This window comes from Manacus vitellinus, unplaced genomic scaffold (assembly GCF_001715985.3).
Source record: "Manacus vitellinus isolate BGI_N305 unplaced genomic scaffold, ASM171598v3 scaffold_2_pilon, whole genome shotgun sequence".
In the NCBI taxonomy this organism is placed as follows: Eukaryota; Metazoa; Chordata; class Aves; order Passeriformes; family Pipridae; genus Manacus; species Manacus vitellinus.
In genome coordinates, this window is record NW_021940208.1 from 16,617,852 (window position 1) to 16,644,151 (window position 26,300).

General features: G+C 50.0%; 2 protein-coding genes across 2 annotated transcripts; one reads left to right on the top strand and one right to left on the bottom strand.

The window, feature by feature from the left end:
- The first annotated feature begins 2,428 nt into the window (after positions 1 to 2,428).
- Positions 2,429 to 6,096, top strand: PDX1 (pancreatic and duodenal homeobox 1). The gene is made up of 2 exons (XM_008924616.3): positions 2,429 to 2,837; positions 5,708 to 6,096. The coding sequence occupies exons 1-2, from the start codon at positions 2,444 to 2,446 to the stop codon at positions 6,094 to 6,096; spliced, it is 783 nt and encodes a 260-aa protein (XP_008922864.1). The 5' UTR covers positions 2,429 to 2,443.
- Positions 6,097 to 24,605: 18,509 nt separating this feature from the next.
- On the bottom strand, positions 24,606 to 25,119 carry CDX2 (caudal type homeobox 2). The gene is given in 3 exon segments (XM_029960906.1): positions 24,606 to 24,652; positions 24,655 to 24,772; positions 24,955 to 25,119. Coding segments are annotated over 3 exon segments (330 nt in total).
- Positions 25,120 to 26,300: the final 1,181 nt, after the last annotated feature.

Below are 26,300 nucleotides of genomic sequence, written 5' to 3' on the forward strand. Positions count from 1 at the left end.
AGCTAAAGTGTGGCAAAATCATCTGAGGACTAAAACATTCACAGTGCTCAGGAAATTCTTGGAGTAGAAAATTCTGTGAGTTTGGTAGAAGATGCTTGGTGTCTTATCTCATATGCACACCCTGCTGCGACTGTCTGAGGTGATATGTACGGATGCAGCGATGTCTGCAGAGCCCGGTTATGAGGCAAGCAGGGACATTGGTCATTCCCATCACTCTCACCTGCCTCTTCCATTGCCCTTTTTCCACATCAAGTGGGTACTTGGATGGGACCCAATGACAGTTCAAAAACTTCTCCTGGGAACCCACAGCTGTGGAAGAACTCTTAAGCCAAGTATCAGTGATTGCATTCCAGGAGGAGGAGGAGGAGGAGGCAGGCAGCGAAGATCCCCGGGCTCGGGCTCCAGCTGGGGTCAGCTCCTCATCCCGTGGACCCCCGGCTGCGGGACACCACCCCCCCAGGGCCTGGACGGGGTCCCCAGTGCCGGGATACCCAGTGGAGCCCTTTTCCTGCACTGCAGCTCACCTCCTCGTTGTTAGAACGGCAAAGCGTGTCCTTATCGACTGCTCACGCAGGCAGAATGAAAGAGAATTAGCTCTAAATTATACGAAATTCATTTGCTTTGTAGGGGGAAGTGTTTGCTCTGTTTGGAGACGTTCGTTATATAGAGAGGACCGCATTAAGACATCGGGTAATGGTCCTCCCTGGAGATGAATCAATTTGCTCTGGGTTTTATGGCCTCGCGTTTGTTTGTCCGCTCCGGTTCCCCGTGAAAAACCCGCAGAAGTGCTGCAGGGAGCAGATCTCTGGGGAAGGAGCTGGTAATGCTGGGCTGAGGTGAGAGCACAAGACGTCTCCAGATCAAAGGACACCCGTGTCTGCGAGAGATGTAAGCTGAGGCACCGCGGGCGTGCTGAGCTGGCGGGGAGAAATCCCCACTAACGGAGCTGCGCGTTCCCTCTGGCCGCACACTGGCTGCGAGCTCCGCGGGGACACGTACCCTGCTCAGCATGCCAGGGGATGGAGGGGGCGGGTGCCGGGCGCGGGGAGCCCGAGCAGCAGCTATGTCTATCGGTAATTCCCGCTAATAAAATACTTTTTCGCTATCCGCACTATAATTGGTTTACAGCCTTTTTTGTTTATTTATCCATAAGAGCTGCTGTTAAATGGCTCGGGAAAGCAATCGCTTAATGGCTCAATATTGAATCAAAGGCTCAGTGTGCTTTCTAAGAGATGAGGGACCCGCGTGAGTTCAGAGCGGAAACTCATTTTAAGTGTAATGGACTGGGCGGGTTTATGATCCCACGGAATCGGGCGCAGGAGCGAAGTACCGGGACTCTGCTGTCTCGCCGCTCGGGGTATGCATCGTCACTGGCCGAGCCGAGCCAAACCGAGCCGGGCCGACCCCACGCGCCCTACACGGAGGGGCGGGGCGTGCGCGCCCCGACGGCGGCGGCGAAGCCCCGGTGTCGGGGGAAGCGGCGGAGAAAGGAGGCGGGCCGGGCACATAGGAAGCGTGCCTGCGCCCGAGCCGGAGAGAGCGGAGGCCCGGGCCGAGTGCAGGGAGGCAGGGAAATGATCTTTGTCCCTTTCGGTAGCTCTCCGCCTCCTCATAGCCTCGTCACCTAGTCAACCAGCACCAGCTTGGAGCAGATTATCTCCGAGGGTCAACACATTGCAGCCCAAGCCGCGGGAAAGGCTCCCAAATTTACCCCTTGGGCAAACAATCCGCTGCCTATCGCTCGCTCTGGCGATAGCATTGTGGTCCTCACCGACCACATCCCCCCAGGCAGGGGTGAAAGGGCAAAAAGCCGGTCCTGGCCTTCACCCAGGGCTCTGGCATACGGGTGCCCCTGAGGAAGCGCCCGCTCGGCGCACTCTGCTCGTCCCCGGACACCGCATCCTTAGCCGAGATGCCCCCGCAGCCCGAAGTACCCTTATGCCAAGGAACCGAATCTACCCAGCCCTCGGAGGGATATCCTCTCCCTGCCCGAGGGGTGTTGGCTTATGAGCCGTTCCTGGGCAAGCGAGTGGAAGAGGGAAAAGGTGTGTTTAGGGACCATCCCTCCCGGAGCGCCCTGCACTTCGGGGTAATCCCCCGACTCCCTACCAGGCCCCGTAAATCCCTCGCCGCGGGGCTCCTCATCCCAAAGCAGGGAGCGGCACGCGGTAGAAGAGCAAGGGGTCCTGGGGCCGGCCCGACTGAGGGCAAGGGGGTTGCGGGACCGGGGCCACACCGGGTGGCCTCTTACGGTTCGCGCCCCGCCCCGGAGGGCTGCGGGAGGGCTCACGTGGGGGAGAGGCGCCTATGGGGAGGCGGCGGGAGCCGGGCAGGGCGGTGGGGCCCGCGGGGCTGCCAGCTGTCAAAGAGGCATCCCGGGCTCCGGGAGAGGGAGCAGCCCTATGTGTCCCTAAGCGGAGAGAACCCCCTGACTCCGCTCACCATGAATACCGAGGAGCAGTATTACGCCTCGGCGCAGCTCTACAAGGAGTCGTGCGCGTTTCAAAGAGCTCAGGCGCAGGACTACAACCCCAGCCCCCCCGCCTGCCTGTACATGGGCAGGCAGCAACAGACTCCTTATTCCAGCGCCTTAGGGGCTCTCGAGCAAGGCAGCCCGCCAGACATTTCACCTTACGAGGTGCCCCCCATCACTGAGGATGCCGGGGTCTCCCACCTTCATCACCATCACCACCACGCTCATCTTCCTCCTCCCCACCAGGACGCGTTGCCTTTCTCAGACGGGGCGGACACGGGAGCTGTAGAGGAGCCCCGAGTGCAGGTGCCTTTCGCCTGGATGAAGTCCACCAAATCTCACGCCTGGAAGGGACAGTGGACCGGTAAGCCCCATCACCTCCCTCTGCCTCTGCTCCCCCGCTTCTCTCCCTCTCGGCGGTCAGGAACCCTCACTTGCACCGGTCCTGTTCCCACCGCTCGGATGTACTGTGGAGAGGTCCTGGAGGGTCGCTTCCCCTCAGCCCTCCCCTCAAGACCCGCTGCTCTACGGCTGGCTTTTGCCGTTGGGTTTAACGGCGGGGAGGGAGCCGACACTCCAGTCCGTGCCGGCGGGCTCACCGCTCCCTTCGCCTGAGCAATTATTAACGAATTATTTTTCACCAATTAACTAATTGTGGCCAAGTTGAGACAATGTGCAAGTGCCTCCTGGGCGCTGCCGCCTCGCCGAGGACGGTGTGTCCGCGGGCGCGGTGAGCTCCGCCGGCGGGGGCCGGGGGGGTTCCGCGGAGGGCGAGGCGAGGCCAGGGGTGCGGAGGCACCTGCGAGGTGGGCGGGCAGTAGGGCGGCAGGCAGGGCTGGCGGGCAGGGACAGCCCCCCACCGTTGCGGGTGCGGGCGCGGAGCAGCCCCCAAGCCCCCGGAGCAGCCGCCGATCCCCTTTCCGCTGCCTCTAGGCTTTCCTCTGTGCAGAGCCCATCTCCCGTCCTGGTCTCTCTCTCCCACCCCTCCTGCTTCCCGGCGGGTTTTAGCCATAATTGCACCTTTCCAAGTGAAAAAAAAACACGACAGGGAAAACAATGCACAAACGAAACAGAGCTGCCAGTGAGAGGAAGAAACTCTATCTAGGCAGAAAGTTCCGCTGCCCAACAATATTTCTGTCTCTGCCCTCACAATGTTATCGTGTCCTGCGCCTCCGTCACACCTATAGGGCAAATATTATATTAATGGCTTTGTTCAAATAGACAGTTGAAAAAAGGACCGGAGTATTAAAATCACCATGAAATAGTTTGGGAATTGCATGGGACAGACCGAGGGGGAGGGAAGAACAGGCGGCGATCCCCAATCTCCAGGGAGGCGCATCTGCCGGCAAGGGTTAGGAGAGCACGCTGTCTCACGCCGCGGACACGGAGGCAGAGATTGTGCCAGTGAGGAGGTGGAGGGGAGGAGAGAAAATCAGATAATTTTCATTAAGTTGAATGTACTTCTGGAACAATAATATACCAAAAAAAAAAAAAAGAAAGAAAAAACCCCAAACTTTTGAACTACATCTTCTTTCTCTGTCTCCTGTACCCAAGGAATGACAAAACCAGCAGAAAAGAGAAACTTTCCCCGTGGAAGCCTAAAACTCTCCCCTGTTCCCCCCAGCCCTCCCGGGAGGTGCAGGCAGGGGCCGTGCATTGCTCGGTCCGTGAGATGTGTGTACAGGCACACGCAGCACCGGGTCGTTCCTGCCGGAGCACTCCTGCAGACCTAAAGGGGCGCCGCACTGTGCCGACGCAGCCCTCGTAGCCAAACCCCGACGTATTTTGTACTGTGTATGTGTCAAACTATATACCCCCAGGATTTATTTTTAGTGGAAACCCTTGGGATTTAGGCGTCCGTGGATGCTGCGGGGCTTTGCGTTGTTATTGACGGGGAAAGGTGACCAGAGAGGCGCGGCCGAGCCCGGCCCTGTGCACTCGCTGTGCCCGACGCCGGGCTCCGCCGCGGCCCGGGGCATGCCGGCCGTCTCCTGGTGCCCGGCCTCCGACAGATCCCGGGCGTTCCGCCTTCCCAGTAGCACTAGTTTATTTTACAGTAATAGAACAATTTTTTTTTCAGCTACAAACACATGCATAGTGGCTTATACATAGGTTTAGATTTACAAATATTTTTATACATATACACATTGATTTTAATATATATTTATGCATATACACACACAATAGGATTTTTATCTGTAAACATTACATATATATTTAAATATATATTTAAATACATATATAAGTTTATATACATAAGTTTATACTTACAAACACTGTATAAATAAATAAATATAAAATCATGGGAATAGAAAGATGAGCAGTGGGAGACTCCGCGTAGATCTCTTGAAATGACTGTGTCTTGCTGTCTGTTTAAATCACCGTTCCCTACAGATGATATCACCCCCGAAAGCGTGACCAACCGGGGTCTGGAGCTGGCAAAAGCAGCCCGGAGTTTCAGTGTCCAGCTCCGGCCCCTCTCCATGAGCCACCTCTATCACCTGCTCCCCAGTGCCGACGCAGGAGTGCGGCGGCCACACTGGGAACGGCGATTGAGCTGCTGCCGCTTTTTACGGGAACAAAAAACCCAAAGTTTCACCAACCTGGCGAAACGAAGGGGCTCCAGTCCCGCTCCTGGCCCTGGTCCCGCTCCCGACCCGGCAGGCCCAACAATTATTGTTGCTTTGTTTTAGAGGGGTTTTTTTGGTGCGTTGGTTTCTTTGGAGTTTTTGGGGGTGGTGGTGTTTTGGAGGAGTTATATTTTTTTCGTTTTGATTTCTCTGTGTGTGGTGGATCGTTGTTTGGTTTTCGTTCGGGGTTTTTTGATTGTTGGTTTGTTTTTGTTGTTTTTTTTGGGGGGGGTTCTATTTTTTTTTTTAACACGAATGCAAGCAATCGTAACCCTGGATCCGGGACCCCTTCGGAGCTTTCTGTGACACGCAAGCGGTGGCACGTGAGCGTCTCCCACAGCTCGAGGGACGGCGCTTCCCTGAAAATCTCACCCGAATTATTGTTAAAAAATATTAAATTATTATAAAAGAAAATAGCAGCAGTTGTGACTGCCGCCACTAGCACCACCTCACTGTGCCCAGCCGGAGAGCTCCCTGAGGCCTCTCCTTCACCCCGCTTGCTTCCCCCGCGTGTCCTCCACTCCGTGCAGAGGTGCAGGGATGTGGCCCCCCTAGCCCGATGGGGCACCCAGGCGGGCCGAGACTGACTCTCGCTTCTCTCCAGGGGGGTCCTGTGTAGTTGAACCGGAGGAGAACAAGCGGACGAGGACGGCGTACACGCGGGCACAGCTGCTGGAGCTGGAGAAGGAGTTTCTCTTCAACAAGTATATCTCCAGGCCGCGGCGGGTGGAGCTGGCTGTCATGTTGAACTTGACCGAAAGGCACATCAAGATCTGGTTCCAGAACAGGCGGATGAAGTGGAAGAAGGAAGAGGACAAAAAGCGCGGGGCGGGCAACAGCAATGACCCCGAGCAAGACTGCGTGGTGACCTCCGGAGAGCTCCAGAACAAGGAGGATCTCCAGCCGTGCCCCGCAGGGAACCTGACCTCGGAGGCCTCCAGGGACCTTCTCGCCCCCAGCCTAGGACCCAGAAGACAGCAGGACTCTCGATGAGGCGCGGGGAGCCCCATGCCCCGGGACGAGGAAAAGGATGGAATCGGGGAAAGAGCCGAGAGGCTGGCACAGGCTTCCCGCCGCCCTGCTGTGCCGTGCCGTGCCGACGCTCTCCTGCCTTCCCTCGGGGAATCTCTGCCTCCACTCCGACGCTCGCGTCCTCCAAAAACTAAATGTTCAGCTGTAACAAAGAGAAGCTCACTGTGGGCCGCAGGGCCGGAGTAGGCCGCAGGGAGCCGCCGAGACGGCGGCGAGCTGTGCCCCGCTCCCCCGAGCAACCCGCACCACAATGAGCCCTACGGGGCAGCTTCCCCTGGGGAAGGCGGGTTTCGGGTGGCCACCGACTGTGTGTGCAACCCTGGGTGCACGGAGCGGTCTGGGAAGAGGAGGAGAAACGAGAGCACGCTGCCTTACCTCGAACGGCTGCCCGGTCGGGGTGCGCGTCCCGCCGTGTCCGTCGGTTCACAAGCGCGGACGCGGAGCAGAGCATCCCGGACCATCCACGGGCTGGCACGCCGCCGTCCCCGTCCCTTCCAGTGGCACCAGGGCATCGGCTCTACCGAGGACTCCTCGGGACTGTTACTTACTCCTTTGGAAACTGGAATCTGGTTTCTTTCGTTCTCTTTTGTCTTTGGGAAAGAAAGGGGCGGGGGGTGCGGGGAAAGAAAGAAAAAAAAAATGGAGAGAAAAAGTTTAAATATTAAAAAAAAAAAAAAGCCTTAGTATCCTGCGGGCAGGATTTGACTACACCGATGATCTGTTCCCAATGACGGGCATAGGCAACCAGACCCTCCTCCGGGCTTCGCCAGCGGCTGTAGGGACTCTGCGCTGCCTGCCCGTGACCGTCTGGGCTCCGCGGGGGGCTCCGCGGTGCGCGAGGCTGCACTCGCCTCCTCGAGGGGCGAGTGCGAGCCCAGAGATGCAAAAGAAATTTTCTGGTAATCTCCGGGAAACGAACAGAGGTAGATCGGGCTGCGAGCCGAGAGTGGGACGTATCTGGGGGGCTAGGGCTGGTCCCAGGTACACTGTCCTTTGGGGAAAAGCTCTTGCCTGTCTTCCAACCCTTCCGCAAACTCGGATTCTGCCTTAGAGAGGAGAAATCTCCCTGCAGCACAAGCTCCTGTCCCATCTCGGCTGCGCGTGGTTTTTCTCTGCAGACGCGACTTAACACACCAGCAGAGGCTGGGGGCCCTCTGCCTCCCGAGGCACTGCAGAGCACCGAAGACTTTTCCTGGGTGTTATTTTTGTCCCGTCCTGGCGTGAGGGAAAGGCCAGCTCCTCCAGACTGGAGAGGAGAGAGAGCCTGGCGAGGTTTCCCTGCGGGGAAACCCTCTGCGGGGGGTTGCGGGGCCCCGCGCCGGCCGCCCCGGGCCAAGCCTTCTGTGCCGTAAGGAACAGCTTCCCCGTCCCGATAACGACGAGAATTTCAGCTAAGTGGGGAACAAATCACATCCAAACTATAAACAGAAAACAGCCCTTGGAAGGAAGCAGGAACTTTCCGGTTTTCTGTCCGTCAGGAGGATCTGCCTCCTCTCCTCGACGGAGAGGTTACTGCCCTGTACCCAGCAGCAGCAGCCACTCGAACATCCCTCGGGACCGCCACAATCCCTCCCGCGCTGAGGGCCCGGGACGTGGGGGGAAGAAAAGGAGGAGGAGGAGGAAGACAGCCTGTCACACCCTGACCAGACGACGATACCAGTCCCTCGGCTGAAAACGAGGGGGAGAGGAAGTAACTTGGCACACCTCTTTGGTTTTTTTCCCGTCTTACATGAAAGTTTTAACACTAAGGGGGAGACTCGAACTGAAGTTGTAATTTGTCTGTTGCTTTTCTTTCCTTTGGGGACATTAAGGTCTGTGTGCAAACAGGAGCATTTCTGGTAATTTTTCCTGCAACATGCCTGAGAAATTTATCATCCGAGACTGTATATCCTTATTCATCAAAACGCATTCAATGAGTGAGAACTTTTACTAATGATTATATAAGCAAAATTCGAATAAAGTTGTTCTGCTTAAGAAGCAAAACACCATAGTAATTAAAGTAATATTTCTTAAATTTTGGGGGGACATGAAACCGTTTTTAAACCTCAGCATTTCTAATCACTACTCATTAACATTAATCTGTCACTTGTAACATGCAGTGGAACAATTTCCACATACCTTTTACAATGTCTGGCACTGACAGACAATTGCAATTTGGGAGCCACTATAAAACCAGATCTAGCTGCAGGAAGTATGTCTCCCACAGAAAATACCACGATTTTATGCTATGATTTGTAGAGCACATTGGCCTGGGTGAGCAGCATACACTGTGGCTGAAGTGTTGCCTGTCCTTTCTGTAGTATAGTGCATTCAGTTTCGATTTTCTTTGTGCACTCATGTGAAAACAAAGAACTCACACAATTTATTTGAATCATTTGTCCACAGTATCAAGGTAGTATTTTTATTAGTAGAAGCAGAATCAGACCTGTATAGTTTAGTTTTAATAAAGTATTTTTTTTCTGAGAGTTGGCACAGTTTATGGGTTTAGCACATACACACACACATACACACACACATATATATATATTTACCTTTTTACAACTGCACCAATGGAACAATTAACATTAACTAAATCAAGATAGCTCTGGAATCTTGTAGAGCTAAAGATTCATGGTAACTTCACCTGACAGAACAGCCAACCCTACACAGTGCTGGAAAAAGGCAAGACTGACATGGAGAATCATGCCATCTCACCAAAAATCGTTGCTCAGATACATCCATCTTCCTAGGAGACACCTCCCCTTATGAAATAGTTTATGATCTGTATGTAATCACCTTTAACCTCAGGATAGGATTTCCACAAACATTCTAAAAATACTTTTAAAATTAGGCAAGAGATGAAAAGTGTGAGATGTCTTTTTGTTTCCTTCTTGGGCAACAGTGAAATCCTTTAGGTAGGTGTGGGAGAGGTATGTCCCCAAGACTCATAAGTGTTCAGTGTTAATTATTTTAAAGAAAAGCTGAACTAGATTACAGGCAATTTCCCCCTCCCTGGCTCTGGCATCCACTGCACCACAAACTATGGAGACATCAGTTCTATCTATGTCTTCAGGGAAGACAGTGAGGATGAAAGTCTTGACTGAGCTTCACACAGGCAACATCTTTGCTCAGATACATCCCCCAACACTGCAGTGAAAGTGTTCTGCTTCTGCACTACTGAGACATTGCCTGTTATTCCATGAAAGACCACAAGGCAGAACCTCTCCTTTTTCCAAGCAGAGCTGAGCATCTAAGGTGAATGGCACACAGCTAGGCCAAACTTGGCAGGAGTTCGGGGCTGCTGGCATCTGGGAAGCTACATCTGCAGCTCCAGTTGGGGCCTCTGCTTTGGCTGAGGCTGGGCAAGGGAAACAGGAGCTCATGCACACTCTGTGCTTACCCCTGTTTTACCTCCTCCCCCTGGGATGATGTTCCACGACCCTACAGTGATGGTCATATGAAAAGTAGGATTGCAAGACTGTACTTGTCTCCACCATTACAAACCCATATGTTTGCCTGGAAATCCTTCCATTTATGAATAATTATTTCCATAAATCAATTCTGAAAGCAGTGATTTAACCTAAGGTGTGAAAGTCTTTCCAGTCTGACACTGTACCTGCTACCTCCCACGCTGTGGTTGCTGCTGCTGCTATGATCACTGCTGAGGAGAAATGTTGCAGGCTGAGAGAAGAAAAATTGCTCAGGAAGACTTCAGTGATTTGAAGTGCAACAAGGGATGGGATGTTAGCCCTGCAATGACCGCCAAAGCAGGGACTGGTGGCCTGGGCAGTGCATCTGTAGTCTGTTCTCCAGATGGGACAGAGTTGGCTGGGGGTTAAATGCTGGGGTTCAAGGTTTGTTTTGGGAATAGAAAGAAATGCCATTGGGTTCCCTTAATTCTTGATAGCTTATAGGGTTATTCTTATGAGACCTTTTCACATAAGCATAGGCAACCCATGCAAACACCCATGCAAACACATGGCTTCCAATAAACTGTGACTCAGAAAGGCAGTTCCCTCCCTGCTTTCTTCTACTCTGGATGGGGATAAGAATGGCCAGATCTTAAAGGATATTTTTATATCAGTCAGGAATGTGTCTGGTTTAGCATCTAGGGAGGACAATGAAACATGGAAACACATACTAGCAGTGAACATTATCTACTTTCACTTATCTACTACTTACATTTATTTAACATTTATGTTTTATCTTCCTTGCTCCTGTCCCACTGGCTTCCAGCACCCTTTGCAGTATCTTTCTGTGCACCTTGCCAGCACCCATTTGCCCCAGCTGTGTTTTAGCTGTGAGCACAAAGAATGGTAGAGAAATGGGGAAAGTGCATAGAGGGAGGTAAGGCTTCTCCTAGCCTCCACCTTTCTGTACCTCTTCTCCTGCTACCACTTGCTGTCCTGGTATGCAGCTCCTCTGTTCCCTAGTGCTTTTGGGATCACAACATGTGCAGGAACAAATAAAATGCAAAAGAAATGAGGTGAGTCCCTCTCTTTCTCCAGAGTGCCTCAGTGATGAGTCAGGCCTGGCCAGCCTCATTCATGCGGCAGGAAACTCAAACACGTGGTTCCTCTACTATAAGGTCCAACACACTTGCTGCCTCATATCAGGGCTTGTTCCAGAAATCATTTGCTTCCAGCATCAGCACCACTGGAAGGAGGAAAGGCTGCAGTTGTGCTGCATCCTCATGAGGTGCCTTTAGGCATGTTCACAGGAGCCTTGATGTCTGGTTCCATCTGCCAGGATCCACTGGGCATAAGAGGCAGGGGCCTTGTCAAACAGGCATATCCTTCACAAACAACGCAAAAACACACTGGAAGGGAAGAAATTCAAGAGATGAGGGCGAGCTAGACCAACAGACCAGGAACAGAAACATCTCAAGTAGGTGTGGAACACTGGCAAAGAGGGAGTTGCTGGGCTTTGTCTCATGAAAGAGTTGGTCTGGGTATAATGAGCTGGTGACAATGGCAGCTTCATTTTCTCCCTGTTCTTTGATCCAGGCTGAGGAAGAGAATAGCATCTGCTCCAAGAAACCTTGGCACAGTGTCCTTAAGATGAAAAAGTAAAATACATTTGGCAGGCTCAGAAAGCAGAGGTTATAATGGTTTGTATCTCCACTCGCAGGGCTAAACTTGATAGAGGATACTGGAAAAGTTGTCTCCAAGAGTGACTGGTAGCATGCTAGTATTTGTTTGAGCAGGAGCAATGTATGCCATTATTTATTTAGCTATTTGCATGCTTTGGACATTCCCTGTGGACCTCAAAGCACTGAACAGAGGCAGGCAAGGATTAGTGACTTCACTGGTGTGAGAAAAAGTTAGAAACAGGAAACAGAGCTCCCTTTGGAGATAACATGGGATACCCACAACCCTTGCTGGGAGACCAAGCTATCTCAGGACCAAGGTGGAGCTAGGGTAGAGTTACCAGGTACTGGACTGCACAGAGACCTGTGTTTGAACACCATTTCCCTGGGCCCAAACCCTTCTCCAGGGAAAAGTAAACAGTTACCTGCTGGGAGCCTCAGCTGGGCGTGGCATCGTAGGGCTCCAAGTCATGTTTTGAACACAACCCCTCTTGGAGAGGAGGCTATACTTCTCCACAGCAAGCAGTAACAAAGGAACCCCCTTGCATCCTGGCTTTTAACCACACTTCAGCACAACTGGTCAGGTCCTTTTGATTCAAACACATGCCTCTCACTCCCAGCCAACCTTCTAGCAGAGAGAGCTGATCTATCATGTGGTATGCCCTCACTCCTTTTCGAATGCTAGGCCCTTGTTGGTGAGTCAGTATTTGGCTAAGGGTGAGACTGTGTGAGGTGACATTTCTCTAGATAAGCTGGCAGAATAGCAAGTCCTGGTTTGGAATTTTTTTAATCCACACTGTACGCTGAATTTTTACCCCAAGAATGAAAATTGTCAAAAAGAGGTAGGAGGGGAAAGGCCCCTCTTCTTTGAAGGCATCGAATACTTTACCCTAGAATGAATGTGGTAGAACTTGTTGCTAGAGTCACAGCTGGTTCCTGGAGTTGTGATTGGAAACCTGCTCACAACTTCATCCTCTGCTGCCTCATCATCAATGTCTTGGTTCTATTCATCCCACAGACTTTAGTGAGACAGTTTTACTTCAACTAGAAAGATGTACATCTGATGTCAGGTGTGCAAGACAGCATTTTGAGCTGTGCATTAGATTAGGTAGAGGTAAAGGCAGAGGAAAGGACCATAAAGCATGGAGCTGCATGACCCTTACACAGCACTAAAGGGTATTCCTTAGGAGCATCCCTGAAGGAGCAAAAAGAGATTTAAAACTGGAACTACTGAGCTTTCTGCTTTGTGTTTCTGCCCAAAGTAAGATCACTTCAGACATGTTTCTCTGTCATCTTCACTAAGGCCTACATAGCTGCAGATTTTCCATCTTCTCTGTTCCAGTGCATCCTTATTCCTACCATGACTGCATTTCCCTAACATCCAACAATTCTTACTTGTTGCAATTATAGCCCATTGTTTCTTGCCTTGTTAGCAAGGAGAGGACAGTGTATTTCCCTTCTCTTTAAAACAGCCTCCCAAGAAGCCAAAGGAAAAGTTTTGGAGAAGAAAATTAAATTTTTAAGCAACTCCTGGTTTGTTAGAGACTTGCTAGAGATATTAGCAAGAGCAGTTTCCTGGAGCTCAAAAGCATAAGCTGGAAAGGATAGGCCTACAGGGCAAGCAGGGGAACAGTGCTCCAAGTAGTGATGGAAAGCAACACCATCAGTGAGTGGACAGGCAGAAGCACGAGCTGGCACTGCAAGCAGGAGGGGTCAAAAGAGAGGCAAGTAAAGGCTGAAGCACTTTGGTTTGTGGCGGGGAGAAGCCAGAGGGAGGTATTAACAGTGAAGAAAAACGGTAACTGATGTAATGCCAAGACCTCAACAGCTACAGGATTATGACACCAATGAGGTCATTATCTGGGAATGCTGTTTCACTTCTAGGGAACAAGTCATGATACAGAAACCAGGTGCTTTGTGTGTTTTACTTAGCTGTTAATTGCAGCTTGCAGCTTTCTCGCAGAAGCTTAATTTGCCCTTGTAATGTGGTGGTGTTTTCTCAACCTATCTCCACATTCCTCCTGGTCCATACACTGAAGAAAAGTGTTGTGATTCTGGTAGAGATTTCCATTTCCTGCAGTTTCTCTGCAATAAGGTTTATTCACTGTTACATGCAGGGCTTGTTCCAGCTGTCCCTGGTTATGACAAATCAGGTGCTTAGAGTCCAGGTTGCTCAGGGCTCTACGTGAAGCTCTTTTTTGGCAAAATGTCCATAGAACTACCTCACAGTTCCTGGGAAAAATAATCTCAATTTGTTTATATGCAGGCACTGGAAATTGTCAGAAAAACTGCAGAGATGTGGGAGATAAAAATCCATTTGGGGTGGCAGATTTATGTCCTACTCCAGCAAAGTTCCATTTGGTCCTATGCCTGCCTTAATCTCGTACTCTCAACTTAGCTCTGAGAAGTGAGGTAAGCCACGCAGCAGCACTGTTCATGGAAGATCTGAAAAATCCTGCCCTCCCAGACATTAAATTACACAGGGCTGGGAGCAGTGATAGCTTGCTGGAAAATCTTAGTGTCTATGCCTCTTCTCCAGAGGTGGTCACTAGATAGGTCAGGGCTTCATTCTTCACTGGTTGTAAACTTATAAACACTTGGGAGAGTGGGGAGAGGGAAGTTTAGGAGAGACAGGGCTTTTCCATGTTAACATCAGGACCAAGGAAGAGACCCACACCTGCGGACCATGTCAGCATCAAGTTGGGGAAGTCAGATCAAGGGAGATGTGGTGTTTCTTCTGCATGCTTGTGCAATGCCAGCCTGTCTCCATGCCTAGTTGTGGAGCATGGAGTAGAAGATGGAGGAGGATGCATCAGGAACTAAAAAACATCCAGGGAGAGACCAACTAAAGAGAGAGTACTTCCTTCTATGTCACAGGGAAGGAGTTGGTGCTGGGAGCCTGGAAAGTGGCATAGAGGAGGAGAGGAAGCACAGTTTGCTTTCAAGCCTCCTCTCCTTTATGGAGTAAAACATGGGGCAGAAAGCAATGATACACACAGAGGAACTGTCAGGCAAGGGCAGAGCTGGAGACCACCAATGAATGGGCAGGAGCCAGAAAGCTGTCACATCCCAGTCTGAGAGCACAGTGGCATATCACATTCATCCAAAGTGCTAGTGTGCTCTGTCTGCTTGCTGTTTCTGTACCAAACAGAAGCAACTGGATGAGATAGCTCAACTAAACAATCCAACAAAATATTCATTATTCTGCAAAAAGTGCCATCTCTTTCATCTGGGAAACAACTCACCCCACACCTGCATCTGCACTATCTTTGACACAAAGCAGGAGCTTCTGCAGGATATGGTGACCAGGAAGAGGCAGGCAAGGAAGCAGAGGAGAGTCACCCACAGGAACGTGAATGAAGTGCAGCTGCTAGGAAAGTTCCCTTGCCTTGCTTAAGTTTCCTTTTGAGGCCCAACACATCTTGGATGTTGTCCACCTTCATTTCCCTGCTACCACTCCAGAACATACTGCACTTTGCCAGTAATCTTGACATCTTCTGCCATCTCTTAGATGGTCCCTGATACCCCCCAATATGCTTTCTGAAGCTATCATTTACCCAGTGTAGAGAGGCATCCTGAACAGAGTGGGACTAAGGGAAATTTGATGAAAGAGAGCCTTCAGACAGGCAGAGATTGTTCCAAGTGAGGGCATGGAAGAGGCGTGAAGCCAAGAACCAGTAAAGGAGATTTAGGCCGTGGTCCAAAGATAACTGCAGCCAGTGGGACTGATTTGAATGGGCTTTGGCCTAGATTCTTGGGCAGCAGCTGTAAGGGAGGATACCAGGGGTACAAAGTGTGTGAACTGAGGACAGAAAACTGAGGAGCATGGATTTGTTCAGCCATTCAAGCATGGTTTATGTAGGACATATAATGGCTTTCTTCAGTGCCACCAGAGCTCTCCAAATGGTGTCATAGACATTTGCAGGTTCTGCTCCATGTGGCTGTGTTTTACATTACAGCAGTGCCTGAAGAAAGGAAAAACACTGCAGAGAGAGGAGGACAAGTGGAATTGTGCTTGTTGCTGCCATGTTGCCCAGTGGGAAATGGATGTTAACCGGTTTCGAAACTCCTCATGTTGATGCCTGTTGGCATAAGCCCAGGAAAGGGAGGGAGGATGTGCCAAACTCTCCTTGTGAGGTCAGACCAAGGCAGTACCACAGTTCCGAGGTGGTAACATATTTCCCACCGCCAGGTCTGATGTCTGCGATTCACCTCCTGAGGCGCGACAGGCATGGCAGTAGCCCAGTGGAGCATGTGGGGCCGGGCAGAAAGCCATCCCCTTATGGAGAGCCCCACTGCCAATCCTCCCGAGGCCGGCGGGGCCGGGACGGTACAGGGAGGGAGGCTGCCCGGGGGCCGTGCGGGCTGTGCCACACCACCACCTGCCGGCCCCGCCGCGACAGCACAGCCGCTCCCTTCCTTTGCTTCCTTTGCTTCCTCTGCTTCCTTTGCTTCCTTTCCTTTCCTTCCTTCCTTCTTCCCTTCTTCCCTCCCTCCCCTCCTTCCTGCAGTTGCAGTGCTGCAGTGTGTCAGCACAAGGAGAAGCGAAGGGGGCAGGTGAATGGCAAAGAAGAGGAAGGCTGGGCGATGCAGGAAGCAAGTAGAAGGTACTTGCTGAGCAGATGAGCAGCATAGGAACCACAGCTGGACTCTGCTACAGGTTGGAAGTGATCAGCTGTGGTCCCAGACCTCCCCGATGCTAAAAGCACACGCTCCTGGAACATTTCCCAACTCAATTCCAGCCCCACAGCACAGAAATGCTGCAATGAGAACAGTTTTGGCCGTGAAGAAATAGTTGGCAATTCTCTACTGGAAGCTGAAGGCTCAAATTGCTTTTGGTCAGTGTGCCAGCAGGTTGGAGTTGGCAGACACGTTTTGGCAGCTGTCCCCATCCTGATGGTTTAGTCCTTCAAAGTGCACAGGCTAAATTCTGGACAATAACAGAAGATGTCAGTCCTGTAAGTTCAGCAGAGCTGGAGCATCTACCCCAGTTCTGCTGCTTTTACCTTCCTGCTGAGGAGGTAAGCAGAAAAGAGTAGATCTCCTGGAACATTTCACTAGGTGTGTTCACATCTCTAGGAAGCCAGGACTTCTTAAAAGAAAAACAAGTAGGAATGCCTTTCTGGAACTGGGTTATGTGATTTCAATGCCACTTAGGAATCTGAGGCTACAGCTACACCCATAAATTGAGCTTCACTCCTCAGTGCTGAGCCCAACTGTTGCCACATGGTCTATATGCAGATGACTTCTCTGCTGCCCTCTAGGACAGGTTGGCTGCACCCAAACCATAGGGGACAGTCTTACTTGTCCTAACTTTCAAACCATGCCCAGAAGTTTCCTGGGCAAGCAAACTGGACCATGTTAGCCATTTACAAACCCAGTTGATTGAGCTGCAGTGCCCAGGAATATTTCTTGGCACTTTTCAACTTATTAGGACAGATGTAGGTATTCAGCCTGACCTTCACTTATTATATGGGTGACTTGACAGCAGCAAGGAAGATTTCTGTCACCTAAGCTGGTTCCGGGTGACTTTAGAAAACTTCCATGAGAGTGAAGAAATGCCTCTACATTGAGCTTGACTTTGCGAGTCAAGCACTCTGCCCTTGGGGTTTGATGCTGCAAGATGCCAGAGCAATGAGTATTTGTGAGCCAAGCTGAGAGCCTCTGAACCAGGACTGACTTGAATTTGCTCTGCTAAAGACATCTGAGCTCATGCTGATTTGGGAGAAAGCAGTCTTATGTCTTTTGTAAAACTGAACGCATAGAGCATGATATTCACAAAGGAAAAATATACTGAGTGAGGTTAAACATTTGAAGTCAGATAAAAACACACTGCTCATTCCTCCAGCATGAATCATCAGTTTGTGCTGACGTGCTCCTAACATTTCATACTGGCCCTTGCTTTTCCCTGGGCTATCAGGAAGGGACTGGTGGGTTGAGCAGATTGGGTAGACAGGGAAGGGAGTGGCATGGTGGGGCAACATGAAAGACTGCCTGGAAAAGAGCGGTGGCTGCTGGGCTGTTACTCCCTCCTGTCTCTTTTTGTGGGCTCTGTAAGCTGTCGTGGTGCATTTACTTATGTCTCTCTAAGCAGGTTCTCCCTTGGCTCTGGACCTCAGAGCACATCACAAACCACAGGAACCTCACAGAGCACAGGCAGCTGCCAGGTTGGGGTGAGTGGTACTGCTACCTGCAGTAGGCAGGGAGGGAACAGGTACCTCTGAGGGCATCCCCCTGCCCCTGGGGGCACTTGGCACTGCAGCCCCAACTCTTCCCCTTGGTGTGGCAGAAATGGTCTTGCTTCTTATCTCTGAGACAGGAAAATTCCTTCCTGTCTTTTCTTTCTCATTCTACACTTGGATTTTTCTGTCTCATGCATAAGGCACCAGCACCAGGATATTTGTGTGATGGTAGCTTCTAGCCTGTGGAGAATATAGGATCACTTTCCTAGGCCAAGAGGGAAGGAGGCAGGTTTTCAGGTGTCTGTGGTAGTATGCCTGGGTAGGGATGTGTGTGGCAGGAGGCTGAATACCCCCAGCCCCTGGACCCCCACAGACTTTTCTGGGCTGCTAAACCCTGGCCATGTCAGCCCCCTCTGGCCCTCTCAAGCAGATGCTTCTGTTGGAGTAGTGTGGAGGCTGTTTTTTCCTGCCCCAGTTGAGGAACATGTGCCCCCAGGCAAAGAGATAAGGAAGGGCATGTTTTACTGGCAGAAGCCATCAGGAGACCAAGCCTCTCAGGATGGAAAACACCTTTGGAACCAGGAGAGGAGACTGGTGAGGCAGTTATTGAGAATGGAAGGGTAGGTCCAAAGTGTTGCTCTGGCTTTGGAAGAGTAGGGTGTTGTTACTGGGAACAGAAAAAGAATCACGTTTCTAGATTGAAGTCCTGGAGGAAGAAATACACCCCTGATAAGAGCAAGTTGCCTTTTCTTCTGAGTCACTACATTCCTGCAAGTAGTTGAGCAAGATGTTTTTAGAGACCCCTTTTCAGACCACTGTGGATACCTCCACCTCCATAGATGCATATAAGTGTCCTGATGAGGATCAAAGCATATCTAAAAAATGAGCAGAACTGCCAGATATACCACACTTACCATACATGAAAAATGAGTAGTTTGATTTTTTTTCTATTATTGTAATTTATGATTCTTAGTGGCACATTTTCATTTAAAACTAGAATAAGAATTCTTTGGTATTGCTGATAGGAGGTGATTCTCAACAATGTAAATTCCCTCTCACATTCTCAAATTTTAGAAATAACAAAAGAAAAACCTAAATTAGGTGAGGACTGGAATTTCCCTAAAATATAATCAAAAAGTTGAGTAATCTTTAAAGAGACCTCAGTAGTTACCTGTTACACAGCTCTTTATATCACTTCCTAAAATCTCCATGAGAGGGATTGACTCATTTTCAAACTGTAGAAAAAGAAAGAAAATTCTTGGATCCTAATGTGTCTTGACTCTTGCTTGATTTAGGAGTTTAAACACTTCTGGAGGCTCAGACGGCTTCTGGTATCCATGTCTTGCCCATATTACACTTGAGGTACCCAAAAGGAGAATTGTAATCTTAAAAATCCTGAGACCCACATGATCATGGAGGCTGCTGAATCGTACATCTGGTTTCTGTTTCAGTGTTGTATCAGGATGTTTTCTGGGGACTTGTTTACAAGCAAGCCCTTGTTGAAAGTCCTAACTGTTGTCACTCAGAGAGGCAAGGGATCAAGCAAGTCCTGTAGCCCTGAGTGATTTTTCTGTTGCCATTGTCAGACCATAGCATGGAAAAATTAGACCAAGCACTCTTGATTTCCAGGATTGAAAGCTTGTCTTTTCTACCAGCAGAGGAAAGGACAAAGCAGTGAGAAGCATCCCTTTCCAAAGAATGCAGGAGATAAGGCAGCTTTTCTCTCACTAAGGTCTTTGAGTCTATGCAAGTTATCTGAAGGATGGGATGTGACTCTATGGAAGCCAGCAAGGCACGTCAGGGGAACAGGATCTGACTCAAAAGCAAAACTACAAGAGCTTGCAACAGCTGCCAAAAAATACCTGGGTGACTAAGGGAAGAAAAAATGTTGAAAGCAGGAAAGGCCCATGTGCTCTGTTTGGCTTGTTCTCTTCTTTTGGAATAACACTATAAACAGTGTTTTTTTCCAGCCCTGCCTGTTGCAGCTAGGTGCAGGGGAGCAGAGAGGCAGATAATGAATCCAGATGTTATATTTGGCTTCTGTCTAGTCTTCTTCAGTCCAGCTCAAGTGCTAGGGATCAGCAGGTTGGAAATGAGCTGTTAGAAATTTAAACTAAAGGAGGGTAGATTTAGACTAGATATAAGGTAGAAATTTTTACTATGATGATGGTGAAACACAGGAACATGTTGCCCAGAGAGGTAGTGAAAGCCCCATCCCTGGAAATATTCAAAGTCACATTGGATTGGTCTCTGAGCAACCTGACCTGATTGAAGATGTCCTTGCTCATTGACTTAGATGAGCTTTAAAGGTCCCTTTCGACCTATGCTATTATATGATTCTATGCAGCACACTTAAGAAAGGTAACATACTTCTGTCAATTTGAAGAATTGAATCAAAACATCTGCCTTGACCAATAGGTAAGATATTACATTAAATAGGTTATCTATTATAGGTAGATAATAGATATTATGTTAGGTTTGTTATTAGCATAATTAGAGGAAATTAAGAACAAGGAGAAAATTATTCCTGTTGCTTGCCAATGGTTAAGTGGACTGGAGCCTAATGAATGCCACAGATCAGTATCTAGACATCCATGTAAACATGTAATAAGAATTATTTGTGAGTTTTCATCCTCTCTTTTTCTGTACTTAGTTTGAAGCATCTACAGGGGTATCAAGTGGGTATCATCCCAAAACAGATGATACTTCAGTTTAGGAATATAGGGCTAGAAAGGGATTCCCAGGTCCATAACTCCAGTCTCCTGACAATGAACTATTTGTTTTTGTGAATAGCTCAAATTTTTCCTGTTCCTTTGCAAGTAACTGTCAATTGCCCTTTTTCAAGGAAGGTAAGTTTGACTTCTGAAAGTGTCAAAAACTGAGAATGGAACTGGGGACATTGCAGAAGTTGAGACATTAATTAGAAGAAACTGCCTGTATTCACCTGAGTCAGAGCATGGCAGAACATGCAGGTGAGAAGGAAGCAGTCCTTCCTCATCAGTGAGGAGAGCGGGAATATCCTGCTCCACCAAGGAGCTTATCTGGAGCAAAGCCCACAGGCTGCAAAGGCTTCCGGGAGAGTTTGGCCCCATCTGTTCCCAGAAGTTCCTGACACTTCTCTGCCATGACTTTCTGCCAGTAACCAGAGCTGTTTTGCTGGGGAGCTTTCTATATGCACCTCCCTGGCATTTGTCCTCTCTTACATCAGCCCACTCATAGCATAACCTCTCACACCAAGGTGGCCTTGTTTTGTTGGTGAGCTACCTGTGCAGCTGGAAGTGCCTTCAGCAGACTTGTGTCCTGCTGACTTTTTTTACTATTTACAAGCTGCTCCTGGAAGGCCTCCAGTGCTGCTTCTCTGGCATCAACTCAACTTTTGCTTTCAGCTCTAACTGCTCTAAACTTCAGCACACAGCTCCATTATCCAGGTGGGACTGAGGGAAAGTATTTGGTCATGAATTTTGACTATAAAGCATTGCATCCAGCAGAGCTGTGTCAACAGAACTGGAAACTCCATTATTTCCTCTTCCACACCAGCCACTGAAGGAGTAGCAAAGAGAAACTTATGACCTCTCACAGCCCTCTGGAGCCAGAATTTAAGTCATGCATAGCAAAATCTCCTCTTGGTTTCTGAAGGATGGCCTCTGCCCTCTGCTATATGACTGGGATGTGTGCTTCTAGTCGCTGCTTCACCCATGGATGGAAACAGCCTGCCTCGCAGAAGTCACCTGTGTGGGCAAAAAGGCCGGGTGGGGGATGTGTCTGAAGTTGTTACTTACTGATGAATTATTTATTTATTTATTACTTTTTAAAAATCTTACTTCATCCTGCAGATCCAGAGTGCTCAGCCATCAGACTGGTGACACATAAAGTGCCCCTGAAAGATACTCGAGATCAGAGAAAACAGACCTTCGCTCTAGATGCCATCCAAGTCCTCTAAGTACCTTATTGTTCTCCCCATGCTGGGCTATGATATGTATTGTTGACTTATCCCAAATTCAAAGAGCTTTCTTGAGAAACTCTGATGTTTGTCCAAAAGCTAATCCAAGAGAAGGAATCCTAAGTGTTTCGTTATTGTACAGTGATAAGAGCAGGAAAGGAGAAGAGAGAGCAAGAGAAGGAGAGCAGGGAACTGCCATCCTGCAACTTTGGGACGAAACCCTCCAATTTCCTGGATATTTTTTCAAGGACATCTGCTCCAGATCCTGCCAGGCAAGCAAGCTACAGCAGCTCCGACCTACTGTGCCCCACCAATCTGGCTCAGCTTGCTGCTGCAGGACAGTGGGGAGCTCTGTGAGAGGTGAAAATACCCATGGGTTGACTGGGGAGTCACCACAATCAGCTCACCTCTCACAAACAGAACTTCTGGTTCAATGTCATGGTCCAGCCACTGGATTGATTCAGATGCCTCAAATATCCACCCAAATAAATAAGTTTGTGCCTTTTTACACTCCTTTATGGTACACAAGGAATAGCAAGGAAGCCAGAAGGTTGATGGTTTGCTTGTTTGGTGATGGGAGTGGGGACATATTTGAGATTGGGTGTGGATATGATTTGCTTGGTTGGTTCCTTCTTACACTGAGAAATTTGAGTTCTGCCTTACCATGGTCAAGAATGTGGAGAGAGCTCAGAAAATGAATGTTTATTAACAAAAAGAGGAAGAGATCTGGAATGGGGATTTTTAAAACATGTTGGGCTTGTTTATATGTATCTAATGAACTTTTTGGAGACATATAACTCTCATGGACATCAAGCAGTTCACCTCAATGGGAGTAACTCTCTTTCTCATAAGTCCTACAGGCAAAAAAGAGACATTTTAACACTTTCAATATTAAAATCAACCCAGAGCACACTACAGAAGGATTACAGGGACTGTCCCAAAGTTGCCATGCCTGGCCTGGTGCCAGGGGCAGCTGTGTGCCACCACTGCAGTAAAAAGCCCTGGATTCTGCCAGTCCCATGTCAGCCCAGCCCAGCAGGCATGGGGAGATGCAAAAACCCCCACACTAAGCAGCACCTCTTACACCCGCAGATCCTTTGTGATTAATTTACTTATTGATGGTCTTTCATAACTCCGTGGTCATCTTTTTTTGCACTGCCATTAATTATTCCTGGAAGCAAATAAAAGGGCCCACCGATATCTCTCCCTCCTCTCACCGCAGCCAGCTTTTCCTTAGGGAGAAAAAACTTGTACTCGTTTGCAGTGGGACAATGCCGACTTTTGAACCTCTAACCACTAAACAAACAAACCTTGTGCTCTGCTCCACAATCCAAACAGGGTTTATTGACAGGCGTATCGCAGCAACGCGCAGCAGCTCCGGCAGCAGCCGGCCGGGATCAATGCTGCGGGGGTGGCCCTGGGCGCCAGAGGACATCCTCGAAGGGGTGGCACCACTCGGGCCTGCTTGCACCCTGGCTGCATCATGGCTACTGCCATCTGAGAGCCCCCATGCCTGGGGAGACCTCAGAGGAAGGAATGGATCATGGTGCCTGCAAAGTCCTCCTAACATGGCCATTCCTCGTGCAACTGCTCTCCTCTGGTGCTGCAGAGCCGAGACCCCTCAGTTTGGGTGCTGCTCAGCTTTAGTTGTTCCCAGGGAAGCAACTCCTCCTGAAAGTTCCAAGGACCCTTTAGAGTCCAAGAAAGATGGATCTGGCTCCTGCCTCCCTCTGATCCAGAGCAAACCATGGACATTGGACCCAGCAAGATGGGCTGTGTGTCAATCCCATGTGCAATGAGCATTAACTGCCTGGGTGCTGCACCCATGTCTCCTGGCCAAACCCACTCCAAAGACTATGCACATGGTACAAAATCAAGCAGGTTCCCTGAACTGGAGGTGCTGACTCCCACTGTGGTCTTCCCACAGGCACAGGAGCCCTGAATCAGGTTTGCATGGCCAACTGTCCGTTGTCAGATTGTCAGCTCCTGGCTCAGCAAGGCATGGAGCTACATGTAGCCAAAATGCAGTACAAAGGCTTTGGGGCTGGTCCTTACAATTTCCCCGAGTTCTCTTAGGCAGAGAGAGCTACTGTGTCAGTAGGGCCAGGCCCTGGCAAACCAGTTGTCCCCATGCAGTTCTGTAGATACTTGTTGGCATTTGTCTTTGGCTTTTAACAAAAAGATAAGAAAGCTTCAGTAAGGAGAAAACCAAAGTGCCTCAAAGAAGGCAAATGGAGTAACAATGTGGCCACCCCAACCTGTCTGCATGGCCTCACTTCTCAGTGGGGTTTCTCCCAGCCATAAGTAAAAAGTACATATGGCAAACAGCCACAGACATCTGTCCAATCAGCTGGACTTTTCTTATTTTCACCTCTATCTAAGGTGAGTTGTTTGGCATTTCTACTCCAGTCCCCACCATCTAGCCAGCGTGTGAAAATGGGCCATAGCAAGTGCAAGGTGGGCTCTGGTATAGCACAGGCTCTTCTGAGGATTTCTGTTCCTGGTGGAGCTGTGATGAAGTCTACAGAAAGCTGATAAAATCAAGGGGACTTTGGAAAACTAACAAAAAACACCCCCTCCAAACAAGATAAAAATTGTAAGGATGTGAGAAACAGCACATAACATAACCAATGGGACATTGCACGTGCAAACAAGGCTCCTCACTCTAGCATGACGGGACACCTTTTCCAGAAGAAACTAAATTCGTCCAATTTCTTTGCACTACAGCTAATAAATCTGGCTGGATGACTATCAGCACTGGATTTATGGGCTCTTTTACAAGTGTCTGACATCAAGCAATTCACTTCTGAACATTTAAACAGTGCCTTATCTTGTCTGTTCTGACCCTTAGGGCAGGATGAACATTTTGCATATTCCCAGTGATTGCAAGAAGAAAATAAAATAAAATATAAAATAAAAAAAGTGGTTTAATTTTTTTTTTCCTGTTAAAATTCGTCATTAGCCCAACAACATTTCTAAGGTCTTTTGGACCGATCCCTGAGATATACCGGGGGTTGACTGGCAGGCAGTGCCCCCATTTTATCTAACAAATTCTGGGGTAAAAAAAGCACCCAAACATAATAATAATAATATTAATAAAGCGATGGACACGCTTGCCCCGGACGACGAGACACATACACTGTACACCTGTACACACGGCCGGCCCCGTGGGGCGGTGTAGTGCATCTTGGGGGGCCGTTCCCACCGTGCCCCCCAGCCCGGCTCGGCCCGGCCCCGCTGCGCTCTCCAGCAGTCCCTGCACCGCTGTCCCCGGCCTCTGTCACTGGGGGGCGGCGGGGCCGAGCCCGGCGGCGGCGGCCCCGCCGCGGGACCCTGCAATGAGGCGCTGGGGCTGAGAGGCTCCGCGCCGCCGGGCTGCGCCTGCTGCAGCTTCTTCTTGTTGATCTTCCTCTCCTTCGCCCGCCTGTTCTGGAACCAGATTTTCACCTGCCGGTGGGAGACAAGGGAGTGAGGGGGGGCAGTTTACCGTGGATGTGACCCGTCTCAGGGGCTCGCACCGAGAGCGCATCCCAACCCCGTGCATTCCGCCCCCCGTGCAGCCCCATCCCGTGCATCCCTGCCTCCGTGCAGTCCGGCCACACGTGGGGAGCGCCACTCGTGGGACAGACCTGCCTCTCCGACAGCCCCAGGTTGGAGGCCAGCTCCGCTTTCCTCCTGATGGTAATGTAGCGGCTGTAGTGAAACTCCTTCTCCAGCTCCAGCCGCTGGTGGTCAGTGTACACGACTCTGTACTTGTCTTTCGTCCTGGTTTTAACTGCGGAGAAAAAAGCCATGGTTGAGAAAGTCAAAGCCAAAGGCTCTGGTCGTGGCTCTCCCCCCTGTGGCGCAGAATGATCAGGAGCAGTTCTCCCACCCACCTCCTGGGCTTCCTGCTCTCTTCCTCCGCCCTGGACTCTACTGAGCGCAGCAGAGGAGAGAGAAGACGTTCTGCACTTTCTTGGGGAATGGGATACAAATCCCAGGCATGCCGCAGGTAAGGGCATACCAGGCGCAGGCTCTCAGCCTCAGCTGCCAGCCCTGGCCCCGCCACACGCCCCTGCCTTGCGCGGGGACACCTTCATTGTGCACTTGTTGGGTTTCGGTTTTGTTTTGCCTTCCCCAGCGAGAACAAACTTTTTATAGAGAGAGGGGGAAAGGGAAAGAAAGAAAAGTCCCTTTCAGGACCCGGGGATTTCATTTCTAAACTAGAAACACCGATCCAAGGGCGGAGAACCCGGAGCGGCCGCGGGGACAGCTCGGGTTCCGGCCCAGCTTCCCCTTTTCTGCTCTGGCGTCGGCGAAGAGACTTAAGGGGTTTCTTGGAGACCCCGGAAGTGTGACTTGCAACTTGAGCGCTCAATTAAAAACAAAAACCAAAAAACCAACCAACCAAAAAAAGCTAACCGAACCCCGAAAATTCAAAACCCAACAAAATCCGAAAGCGGATGCCAGAGAGTGGCCGGTCAGAGTGCATCGCCGCAGCCGGTGACCTCCTTTCTCCCGAGGGTTTCTTGTTTAACTGGTTGTGTCCCCTGCCCTCCCGTTCCCCAGGGAGCCGAAAGGGAGTCTCTGCCCCCAAGGTGCTTAATGGCTAGCAAGCTGACTTTGTTCAGGTAAACTCTCTGAAAACCACAACAAAAGCACCCTGTAAAGATACAAGCCTGATCAGAGAAAACTCCCTAGAGCCAGTGAATAGGGAACACAATCCCAAACAATGCAGGACAAGGAGATCTTATCAAAGAAAAACCCTTCTCAAAGCCTTAATGACAGCCACATTCTGTTTGAATTACCACTACTGAACAAATGGCGGCAGGCGCTTTCATCCCCCCAGCTCTGCACATTAACATAAACACTGGCTCCAAAGGCAGAATTTGAATGGAGACAAGGGACCGGCCACCGCCGCACAAGCTCAAACTGTGGGAACACCACGGGCTGCTGTGGGAAGAGCGACGGGCCTGTAAGAGCTCCACTGCCA

What these genes read in the sequence shown, in the direction of transcription:
- PDX1 (XM_008924616.3), top strand. Translation starts at nt 2,444, where the DNA reads ATGAATACCGAGGAGCAGTATTACGCCTCGGCGCAGCTCTACAAGGAG. An exon ending in CTGGAAGGGACAGTGGACCG is followed by an intron (nt 2,838 to 5,707) that starts GTAAGCCCCATC and finishes GCTTCTCTCCAG; the next exon opens with GGGGGTCCTGTGTAGTTGAA.